Source organism: Bacillus rossius, chromosome 1, assembly GCF_032445375.1.
Source record: "Bacillus rossius redtenbacheri isolate Brsri chromosome 1, Brsri_v3, whole genome shotgun sequence".
Taxonomy (NCBI): domain Eukaryota; kingdom Metazoa; phylum Arthropoda; class Insecta; order Phasmatodea; family Bacillidae; genus Bacillus; species Bacillus rossius.
The window spans coordinates 48366689-48378884 of record NC_086330.1 but is presented as its reverse complement, the minus strand read 5'-3'; the positions used below and the strand labels follow the sequence as shown (position 1 = coordinate 48378884).

Below are 12196 nucleotides of genomic sequence, written 5' to 3'. Positions count from 1 at the left end.
GTTTTTGCAAGTGATGGGTCAAAATCCCAATTTTCCAGAATCCAAATCACAAATTCAAATCCCAAAGAGTACATCAAGTGTACCCCTCGAATCCGAATCTAGGTCTTAATGGTCAAAAATAAAATAATATTAAAAAAATTAAAAATTATTCACGAAAATCACGGAAAACAGAAATCAGGATGGCCGGGATCAGGATTGGAGCACCTGCCTTCTGGACCACACGTCCAAGATCTTGCCACTGTGCCAGTGCCGCCAGTAGCCCTGAAACCACCACTCACTTGGCCAGCCCCCTCCACAGTGCCGGGGCAGAACTTCTTGATGTCCAAGAAGCAGGCCCCCCTGAGGCCCGGGTCGAAGTTGATGTTCTCCCGCTGCTGGAAGAGCTGGGCCCTCAGCTGCTGGCGGCAGTCCCTGGGGATGGTGTGCTTGGCGTCGTGGATCGTGTCATTGCGAACGTGCTCACTCAGACAGGTGATCACCTCCAGCCTGCACACAGCACCAAGGTCCGGTTCAGCTGATTGTCCGCCGACCCTTTTAGGCACAAGAGTTAAGGACAGGAATTCCTGCCTGTTGCTTTCTCTCATCAAATGCGTGCTTGCCCCTTCATCACCTCGGCCCGGAGGCTAACCTGAATGGCTTTGCGCCGAACCATCAGCCACTGTTTGTTCCCAGCCCTGTGCCATTACACCTGTGTATAGTAAGTGGTACGTATGGTGCAAACTTAAGAGACATGACAAGGGGGGATGGCTTTTAAAGTTATGTTCACTAGCACAATAAATTCAGGTTCTAGTGTTGCACCTCTGTTCTGAACTCGGTAACTATTACTCTCTCCACAACTAACTAACTAACTAAATAACACACTCTCTCTCTCTCTACTTCTCTCTACTTCTCTCTCCCTCTCTCCCTCTACTTCTCTCTACTTCTCTCTCTACTTCTCTCTTTCTATCTGTCTCTACTTCTCTCTCTCTATCTCTCTCTACTTCTCTCTCTCCATCTCTCTCTACTTCTCTCTCTCTCTATCTCTCTACTACTGTATCTAACTCTCTACTACTCTATCTCTCTACTACTATATCTCTCTACTACTATATCTCTCTACTACTCTCTATCTCTCCACAACTCTCTATCTGTCTCCACAACTCTCTGTCTGTCTCCACAACTATTTACATATGTCTCTCTCTTCACAACTCTGGCTCCAAAACTCTCTCTTCCTCGCCAACTCTCACTCCCCAAACACAATACACAAACAAATTACCTTTTTCCAATTGACAAATTAAAGCTTCAAATAAATTTCAAGAGAAAACCCAAAAAAAAAAAAATCAATAATATTTACAAGCTTAATTTGTTTCTTGATTTCTGTCAATGAATTCCGGTATTGTGAAGCAATATTTCCTAACCTAAAACAGTAAAACCTCTTTAAAGATAAACCACTCAAGAAAATTTCCTATATAATACGATTAGCAAAATTTAGCACTTGAATTAGGAACCTTTTAATATGTTTTAAATGATGAATTTTATAAGTACCTTGAGAAACTTCTTTAACAAGGTTTTACTGTATTAAATAATTCTGGAATGTGTGTTTTACACAGCGAGATAATTAAGGGCAAAGGAAAAGAAAGTTCAGGGAAGGTCTGACGGAAATGACATTGCAACTATTTTGCCTCTGGGTCATTACTTCCAATCACGTTCTGCTGTACAACATCCTCATCTTCCACTTGGCCAGTGAACTAGCAAACAGAGAGCAGGCAGGCAGACAGGAAGGAGCGGGGCCAGGTGTCACTCACTTTGTACGCGCGCCGGGGCAGTAGCGGATGACGTGCGGGCGACAGGCCTCCTTGAACTTGTAGGTGAAGTGGTAGTCCTTGAGCGAGATGAGCTGGAAGTGCTCGATGGCCGCACGGCACTTGTAGCTGCTGCGCACGTCCGGCTCGTTCTTGTGCTCCACCAGGCACTCCATGACGTCGCCCTCATCGCGGCCCGTCTGCAGCACCGCCGCGCAGTGCTTCTCCATCACCGCCTGGCACGTCGACGTCAGCACGGGGTTCAGCTCCACATGCCGCGCCTGCTCCTCAGTGAAGTTCGACACCGCCTGCCGGCACTCCGGCGTCAGGCTGCAACGCACCAGGCAGTCCATCAGCGCTTACCGTCCTGTCCATGAAGGGGTGATGAGGTGAGAGTTGGAGCAATTACTGGGAAGAAAAGGAAAAAGAAGAAACCATAACTTGACACTAATATGCAAAAAAGATTAAACAAATACACAGAATTCCAAATTTAATACAGTCACTGCAATTCTCAAGAGGTGTAGAGCAAAATTGAAGGAACACAATTTTTGACTTTGGGAGTTTGTTTGGACTTGTTAGGAGCTGAACATACCAAAAGTCCCACTTATAGGAGGTGAGCGGGGGGCAGGGGAGCACGTATAAGATCTCTTTATTTCGGTTTTTCACTTTTATCTGGAAAATTATGCATCCTAGCAAAAAGACCACTCTATACCAAATTAAAGCTGCAAAATATTCCACAACATTTGTGCCCCCTGCTCACCTCCTAGGAGTGGGGACTTTTAGTATGTTTACCTCCTAACCAGTCCAAAAAAAAAAATACTCCCAAAGTCAAAAATTGTGTTCCTCCCATTTACCTCTACAACCTTTCGTTGACTGAACAAGTGTAATGTTGTATACACGTAGATAGCAATTTTCAGGAGACGACATGTTGTGACATATATGAAGTCAATTTTTTACCTTCCAATCACCATATTGTAACTCCCAAAACCTCGCCAAAATGGTGCTTGACCACGTCTAATGATGGTTAATTATGAATTAGAATTTCGATCGTTGAACACATTAACTTAAAATACAGTCATTTAAAACTTTTCCAAAACACAAGTACTACTACACTTCAGCCAATATTATGGGCGTCTAACTTGGCGCAGGCCTTGACATAAAAGAAATACTTCACCTAGCTACAATGTAAATTATGCAGACATGACCATCCTCCAGTCATATGCAACTTAAAATACAAAAATTTGTAAGTAAAAAAAAGAGTAAATTTAATTCGTAGTGTATGCGACAATCTGTAAAACCACAAAAGTAAACAACTGAACTATAAAGATCACAAATGAACAGGCCGTCGCAGCAGAGATCCAGGCCCCCCGTGGTTCGTAATGCAGCCTACCTCTCGAGATTGTCTTGCAGGCAAACCATCTCTTCTCCTTTGTTGACCTTGTCGGAGCACATGGACGCCAGGTTCTCGAGACACACCTCCTCCACCTCCGGCTGCAAGTCCACGCTGACTGCCCGCTGCCTCATCACCCGCCGGATCTCTTCCAGGCACTCCGCCTTCAACTGAGCCACAGTTACACTTGGTATCAACTTACACGTCATGACACAGGTTGTTCCCTGACTTTTCCTCATCCAGGCTTGAGAAAATATTTTCTCTGACCATTAATTAGTTTTTCGCAAATAACTATCAAAAATTTACATTCGAGATAACAACTTGTAGGCATGCCACACTTCACTCTTGCAACAGCAACTATCAATTATTTTACTGTTCATTAGCAATGATGTCAATGTGTGTAGTTTAAGTGCTGATGTACTACTTACAAGCAAAATGGAATTGGGAGAAACAAATTTTTTTATTACTTAGATACAGGTTGGAAAGGGGGAAAAAAAGGATGTTTATGTGGAACCGGTACTAAAATCAAAATAAATCTCTGCTGTAACTTGTTACAAACAAAAAAAAATGTAGGTATGTGTACTATGTTGCTGAAAACAAATACAAAATAAAATGATGAAATCTCACCTTCTTTACATTTCACAATGTTTTAACCTGGCCACCTCAAAAAATGTATCCATGAACACACTAAAATGGGAGTTATAAAAATCAATCATAAACTGTTTGTTTTAATTCTATATATTATGTATATTTTCAACCCTCGAATACTAACACTTCGAAATAACGAATATTCGTGTGCTTATGAATACTTGACATATTACACCTCATGAGTTTTGTCATATACCAATGTTCACTGATGAGATTAAGTCATTTGTACTATATAAATACCTTTTTTTGATGTTTGATGGGTCTTCATAATCAAAACATAAACAATAGGCAAAGTTTTAAACACAAAAAAAATATTTTAAAAGTTTTTTTTTTTGCTACTGTCTTTGTAAGCAATAATGGAATAAATCACGTAAACAATTCAAAACATGGCATATTTGTAAATTCAAACTTGAAAACAAATCATCATTTGTATTCTTTTCATCACATGCACCAGAATTGAGAAAAAATAAAAAATAAGTCTAAAACCATGGACTACATCTTCACAAAACACGGACACTCCATTGAGGTGGGCATCTAAAGAAGTAATCATCATAGTTTCAACAACGTATAAATCAATAGTCACAATCAAACACCCGGTAATACAGAAGCAGCTTACTTGCTGTACACATCTATGAAGAAACAGACATTACAACTCAAAAGTATGTGTGTGTGTGTGTGTGTGTGTGTATATATATATATATATATATATATATATATATATATATATATATATATATATATATATATATATATATATAAAAAAGTAAATAATGGATCAAGATGCAAGATGAAATTAGAAAAAGTTGTGTTTATATTCTTGTTGAACTAAAATACAATTTACCTGGCTGCTGTTAACGAAAACTCATGAGAAACTAGGATTTAAATACGTAAATATTAGCTCATTCAATCACTAATTTGGGAATACAAAATTTAAAAAAAAAAAAAAAATGTTTTTTTGTAAACTAGATTGCACTGGATTTCACAGTATACTGCGGTTCGCAAAAAATTTCTGGATCAATATGTAGAGTAGCAGGTTGTGGAAAATAAAGAGAATAGGAACCGAAATGAATGGTTGGTTGGTTGGGTTAAGTTAGGTTAGCTGCATAGTTAAAAACAATTTTCATAATTTAAATATTTAAAAAAATATTTTCCATATAATTATTGTAGTTGACATAACCAACCTTTCATTTTAGTAATATTGGTCTAGTTTTCTGAAGTTGTTACATGACGTGCAAAAATATTTTTAGTGGGATTCTAATTCTCATTCTTACTATTCTAATTCGATATTCGCATCCACAAATAATCTGATATTCATAATCGTATTCGATTAGAACCAAAAATTCTGATATTCGCACAGGCTTACTTATAGGTAAGGACAAGAAATAATTGTTAATGGCATGTGAAGACATGTAACAATGTGTTTAACATACGTTTAGCCCCTCCCCATGTTTTCATTTATTCTGTTAATACAACATGTAGAAATGTACACATTGTGTATGTTCTGCCCAGTTTAAGCCAAAAGATAGAGTTGGTGTACTGCTTCATTAGTACCTACAATGTGTTTTTATGATTCAACAGTAAGTTATTTTATTTTTTGGGTTGAATTAAAAAAAAATATGGAGATGATCTTATGTATATTTTTTGAGATATTTTCCGAAACTCAGAATTGTTTATTTTGTAAACAAAACAGTCAGTAATTCTAAAGAAAAACCATGTTTCAGCGGAGGAACTTGAAAATTATTTTTTCCTTGATTTACTGACATGTTTCCAAATCATTCTGCAAGATGGCATTGTGATACTTCAAGCAATGTTTCATTTTATCAATGGTTAAATATAATAACCTGATATTGTAAAAAGGGTTGGTTGGTATAGCTTAGAGACATTTAAAATACTATAAAATCATTAATAATTAAAAATTTAAAATGTAGATAACAATCTCAGAAACAAACACGTTCTAATGTTTGCAAAAATTTTTATTTCTTCTAAATTATTTTATTTTTGGCTCTGGGAACCTAGATTCCAATTCGAGGGGTGGATTTGAGGCATCTCTCTCTCTCTCTCTCTCGCACACACGCAAGCAACCATGCATGCACGCACACATACACACACCTGACAATTTATAGTGTCTACTATTTCTTTACTTAGAATGGTGAAATCTTAGCAATACCCTGAAACTGTAACTGTGACTGTAACTATGAGATATTAGATACTGTTTGTATAAAACTGATGGTAAAATTTATTTTTGTGTTCCTGTAGAAGTATAACAATTGGAAAACATTCTGTTTTCCAGAACGTTCTTTCAAAAATTCTTTTCCACAAAACTAACCTCTCAACTCATCGAGACGTTACGCGCACCTACCCTCATCTTATCCTGCGCGTGGTACGCGTATCTGTAGAGACAGGGCAGCACAAGGGGGCCACGCTCCGGGTCCATCTGCCCGTCATCCGTCCACGCCTTCTTGGCATGGCAGAGCTTCACAGCGTCCTCGCGACACCTGCGGTACAGCTGGGGGTCCAGCTTGAAGTCGCGCACCACGAAGTACTGTATCTCGATCAGCGCGGCTTCGCAGTCAGGGGTCATGTAGTCCGTGCCGAGTTTCTCCATCAGGCACGTCATCACCCTGTGCAGCCGTAGCAGAGCACTCACACACGACCACATCTGAATATGAAGTACACAACAAGGCTCTATTCTTATAACAATGTTATTGAATAACGTCTTTATCGACTCTGCTAAGCCGAGTAACTTTTGAAATGTTGATAATCAAGTGTTTGAAGTAGAGAATTTTGTAGACTCTGATATTTAGCGTAAAGATTTCAACACTCTCGTATTAGTAACTGTTTCATCAATAGCACTACTACAACAGTATAGCATTTGAATGTTAGCTATACAGTCAAACCTCTCTGAAACGACCCCTCACGGTTCCCAGGAATAGAGTCGTAATAGAGGGGGGGGTGGTAATAGATGTTTTCCGAAATTTTCAGTTGATTTCAACCCCCTCCCAAACCGCTACTCGCTAAGAAACCCGCCGTACAATGGCAGGATGCTGTCACTCACAATGCTAGACGGCTTTGCTTTAAACCCACTTCAACCTTCATGACAAGTCCGTCGCCCTACAGGCCACATCTAAAAAAAATATGTCAAAAGACAGTTTATTTTTACTGGTTAGTTTACATGTATGTTTTCTGCTTGCCGTAGTTAAATACACTAGAACCCCGATGTCACGAACCCCAGATTTAACGAAGCAGTGATTTTACGAATACATTTTCGGAAACTGTCAAAAAATTGGAAATTTTGACCAAAATGTGAAAATCAGAAAGAAAAAAAAAGGGAAAAAAAACGAAATGAAAGATCATTAAAATCTGTTAACTTTAACACACAGCGTATTTTTGTGTCGGCTTTAATACTTCCAATAATGTTCATGTAAGAATAACAAAAAAATAATGGGACATTTCCTTTAAAAATATGGCAGCGGTAGGTTCTGCAATGCAAGTGGGCGCACACGAAGCTCGCCCGGCTGGCTGGCGGCAGCGGCTTCATGACTCATAAGCTCACCCCTCCCTCCCCTCGTTATCATTCTTCAAGGCTAGCTCATCCCTCCCAGACACATAAACCATCTAGTGTCCTCTCTTATAACACCCCAACTTCACTCTGCTTTGAAAAACCTTCAGTGAGAAAATGCTCATTTCACCCTCCCTTCTCCCATAAAATTGGGCTAATTATGAAAGGGGTACTAAACCGGTGGGGGAGGGGTAAGATCATTGTAAATATTTTCGGACCCCTCCCTCCCCACCAAACACGCCCAAAAAAAAGTATGTCAAAATATGTCACTTTTCACACCAAGTTCGAGTTCAGTCATCTCTGGCAAGGAATTTACAAGCTTTCAAACTTAAATATAAATGCATTTTAATAGCAAGGGTCCTATGAAAAGGAATACCGTATTTACTCGCGTAAAGGCCCCGCCCGCGTATAAGCCCCCCTCCTTGTTTTGTAAACATTTTTGAGAAAAAATTTAAAAACGTATTTTTCTGGGTTTATCTGAGGGCAGGGCAACTTGGCATGCATCAAACAACAAGCCATGTATTGTGAGCGGCGGGAGGTGATTTTGTAAGCGGCAGTGATACAGAGACTGATTGTTCATTCTCAGTAGGACCGTCGTGAGGCATGCCAGACATAAGCAGTTAGTCGTATCTCAAACGACATAAAGATAAAGAAAGCTGGACTCGCGCGCTGCCGCTGTGTTGATGTGGAGTGTTGTCGGAGTAGAAGAGGGGAAGTGAAGGAGGAAGGGAAGTGGGTCAAGGATTCTAACACTCCTTTGTATGGTTGGCTGGCTAGCTGGCAGGAGGGAGGTTAAGCCACGCCTCTGCCTCTCTCCCCTCCAGACAAAGCGCTGCCTCTGCCTCTCTCCCCCCTTGCCATAGCGCTGCCTCTCCCCCCTGCGGAGTCGTTGCCTCTCTCTCCCTCCTGCCGCGTCGCTGCCTCCCCCGTCTTCCTCATTCGAACAGAGACGCACAACTTGAAAAGAAAAATCTATTTTTTCCTCCAAATTCGCGTATAGGCCCCCTCCCCTTTTTTGGAGTTAAAATTTGGGAAAAAAAGGGGGGCCTTTACGCGAGTAAATACGGTATACCGAATAAAATCAAGCTACTGTCACCAAACAAAGCTTTAAACGGCCCAATGCGTGGTTGTTTCGTTATTGCTCGCGCGAGAGGTGAGACGTGGAATGTTAGAAGAAGGGAAGGGGGAGACAGATGGTAGCCAGTGTGTTTCCTGCGTGGGGAATAAGTGGCGTAGCCTTTTTTTTTATGCTGGGTGAAGCGACCTTTTTCTATCAACCCACTGGAAAAGATAATTGCTTGAGCTGTCAAAATAAACATCGCTGCGGCAGTTAAAACAAGTTGAGGCGGGCGTGCATCCAGTCGGTCGCTGTGTATATCTACTCAAAAAACATAACATCTCAATTCATAACAAGATTCCTTATAACCTACACGTATTGCCGGATGTTTTCAGCCTGATCCATGCAAGTTCTTTAGCCACGTTTTGAATGAAAACAACTGGCGGGCCTGTGTTGTGCCCTGTTTTGCAGACTCATAAAGCTTTTATCTATTTGCTGATAGTTTTAATATATTTTTACTCTGTTAAAATGAAGCAGATAACGTGATTGTTAACAAGTCAAACAGCATCCGAGATCGGCCGCAGCGCACGGTATGGGGGGAGGGTGAGCAAGGGCGCAAAAAGCTAAACGTAAACAGTTTGCCACGAAAACCTTTATCTGCACCCTGCCAGCAAAGGGACGTGGAATGGGGGTTGTCAAGCGCTAACAGCGGTCGACAGGAAGTGGTATCTATTTTTAGAAATGCGCTGCCTACGGCAGTACAGCACTTGGCAAGAGAAACGCAGTAACACGCTACTCACCACAAGAAACTTATTTTCTGTCCGATTTTCTTCGGATTTTCGGCAATTTTTTCACGGTTCCTCGAAATTGGGTTGTAATAGAGAGGTGATCGCAATAAATGGGGTCGCAATAAAAAGGTTTTACTGTATTTAACTAGTACTTAATCCCAAATTTCAAATAAGTTATTTATATCTAAATTTTCTTTTGTGTATAATAATGTGAAGTTCTGTGCAGATTGAGATAGAAAATCATAAAGTTATTGTTTTCTGAACAAATTATGTCAACTTCATTTCCTTCAGAGTAAAGTAATTTTGTTAATATTAAATATTTTCAAGGGTCTGCAATGGCACCCAATTTCCGATAACGTGACTACTACTTTCAATCACTGACGAGATTAACAATTTTGTGTGTTTAGCTGGTATCACTATAACTTAATTGGAGACAGTTTACTTACGCAGCTACTTTTCACTTGTAGGGATTAAACATACACTTTCGTGGGTGAGACACTACAGTTATAATACACCAACATTTGCTACAATTAAGAAACATTTCGCTAACCAGAGATTTAAAAATAATACAATACACAAACAAAAAATTCTGTATAAAGTTTATTTTGGTTACACCGACACATTCAAAAAACATTACTTCAAAATCCATACTTCCAGACTACTATATGAACAAAATTTAATCCAAAGCCTTTAAAATGTCAAAATTCCCACTGATTACAGCACTGCAGCATTCATAATGACCTAAACTAATGCAAACAAAATCCCAAATCACAGATAAGATAAAAAAATAATAATTAATGGCTTGTAAAATACTGTAATTTACTTAATTCTAAGAGGCTTTTATTTGCAACTTTGGTACTTTTTAACTGACCAATGATTACTTTTGCTGAATTGACTCGATTCTAAAGCGCACATTTACTGTGACTTTTGATTTAAATTGCTTCTTAAAATCATATGTATATATAGTAAAGGAACTAAGAACCAAAACGAGAAGCGCATCTTAGAAATGATGGTGTGTGAGATTTGAGTAACCATGGTACGTTTGAACGGTGAGGAGACACCAGTTACCGGGCATCGCCGCCTCTAATGTCCCGGCAGCTGCGTTGCACCACCGGCCGGCAGGCCTCCCTCAGGACGGGGTCCACTCGCCAGTCCTCGCCCACGTCTGCTTCCTTCACCAGCACTTCCAACTGGAACCACAACCAACAACCAACGATCCAACAGCCATCCCACAATTAATGAACTAATGAGTAAAACATGGCTTAACTTCCAGTTGACAGCAGTCTCTTGCCAATGCTTTTTTTTTATTTGAATTGTTTTTCGAATCCAATATATAATTATTCACAAATATTTAAAAATTCTTCATCAAATTTAAACATGCAGAGAAACTTTTTTTTTAACACTTCACAGGAATCTTAGAAATACTGATGCAAAATAGTAACATAAAATGTAAAATAGTGTGTTGTAAAATGGAAGAAAATAAGAACTTGGCAATGCATTCTCTTAAAGCAGTAAAATTTTAAGTTTGAAAGTTTTGTTGATTCAACTGATAATATTCGTAAGAATAAAGTGTTTTTAATCTTTCTTTTTTTTCACATTACCTATAATAACCACAGAATACTTGTTACAAACAAAAAAATGTAGGTATGCACTATGCTACTGAAAACAAATACAAAATTCTTACTTAATCTTTTGGCCTTTCTTCATACATGTTACAGTTTTTAAATTTTAAATTTTTTATAAATGAGTCCCAACTTGTTGTACATATAAAAAATAAATAATTAAAATTATTATTCCATTTGAAATACTGCAAATTAAACTATTCACAACTATAAATTTTCCACTCACACATACCTCTAGTTAACATCAAGTTCATTGTAGATAAAGAAGGGTGAAACAATGTGAATGGAGCAGCAATAGAACAAACTGTGGTGAGGAAACAGGTGCATTCCTAAAAACCCATTGGCTCATGGCAACATCCGCCACGTTAAGCCTTGTGTTAAGGCGATTGGTGCACGGTAAAAAACGGTCACAGGCCCGAAAACAATGAATTTTGTATCATATGACCACTAAAGAGTCTAGATGCCTATGTGGGTGACCGTTACTATGTAGGGAGGTCAGGAGCTTAGTTCCAGCTCGTTAGTGGCGAGATGGCCTTCAGACGGGAAGGGTGTTGCTGGTGGTCGCTCTGCGGCCTGCCATCTGCGGTAACTAACAGAACCTCGAAATTGTATCTCGCTCTCCTTCTAACACACAGCCGATACGGTTCTATCGTGCCCGGAGGAGGGGAAGGTTTAGCAGGTTTCTCTTTCACTCATCCTTCGCCATGGGGAGGCGGAATGGATTATTTTTTTGTCCGTAACTGCGCACATGTGGCTGAGAGCTAACCTCTGCCACTCCCGCACATCTTCTCACTCAACTCGCTCGTTCTATCACACTATTTCAATAAATCTTTTCAAATCTTCAACATCAATACTTTAAACCATTGCGCTTCCTACGGATTAATTATATTTCATGCACGTGCCCAAATTCAGCTGCAAAAAAATAAAACGGGTAGTCAATTTTTTTCTTCAAAAACCTTCCGAAACACTGTGTGTTAAAAACATTCTGAAAGCGCACTTTTCTAGATAAATGGAAATTATAAATCACCTACGCCACAAGGAAACATTGTGCTTTAATATTATGTAAAGAAAACACCTCTTAGTTTAATAGTTATGTAAAGGTGGTGTGATATGTTTTAGATGTCGCACCATCTTATCATCCATGTAGAAGAGTTACCCGAAAAGCTAACAAAACTATTGCCATGAAAATGGAAATATGGTTAAGGAAATATTTTTCAAATGTTTGTAAACAGTAAACAACATATAAAAAATCTTATAACTGTAAAATTAAAATACAAACAACCCTATAGCAAATTTAATTTCAATATGAAAAAGTCTACAATAATCAATGTTTACAAGAAACGAAATTGCAATA

The 12196-nt window shown here is 39.2% G+C and overlaps 1 protein-coding gene across 1 annotated transcript in view; it reads right to left on the bottom strand.

Annotated features, from left to right (window-relative positions):
• The window catches only part of LOC134535571 (Golgi apparatus protein 1), a 62925-nt gene that overhangs the window by 20940 nt on the left and 29789 nt on the right, over positions 1 to 12196 (bottom strand). The window contains exons 6-10 of the mRNA XM_063374765.1: positions 10289 to 10410; positions 6176 to 6437; positions 3169 to 3338; positions 1782 to 2108; positions 279 to 486 (exon numbers count right to left, since the gene is read on the bottom strand). Of these exons, the coding sequence (XP_063230835.1) occupies positions 279 to 486; positions 1782 to 2108; positions 3169 to 3338; positions 6176 to 6437; positions 10289 to 10410 (1089 nt within the window). The remainder of the gene's footprint in view (positions 1 to 278; positions 487 to 1781; positions 2109 to 3168; positions 3339 to 6175; positions 6438 to 10288; positions 10411 to 12196) is intronic.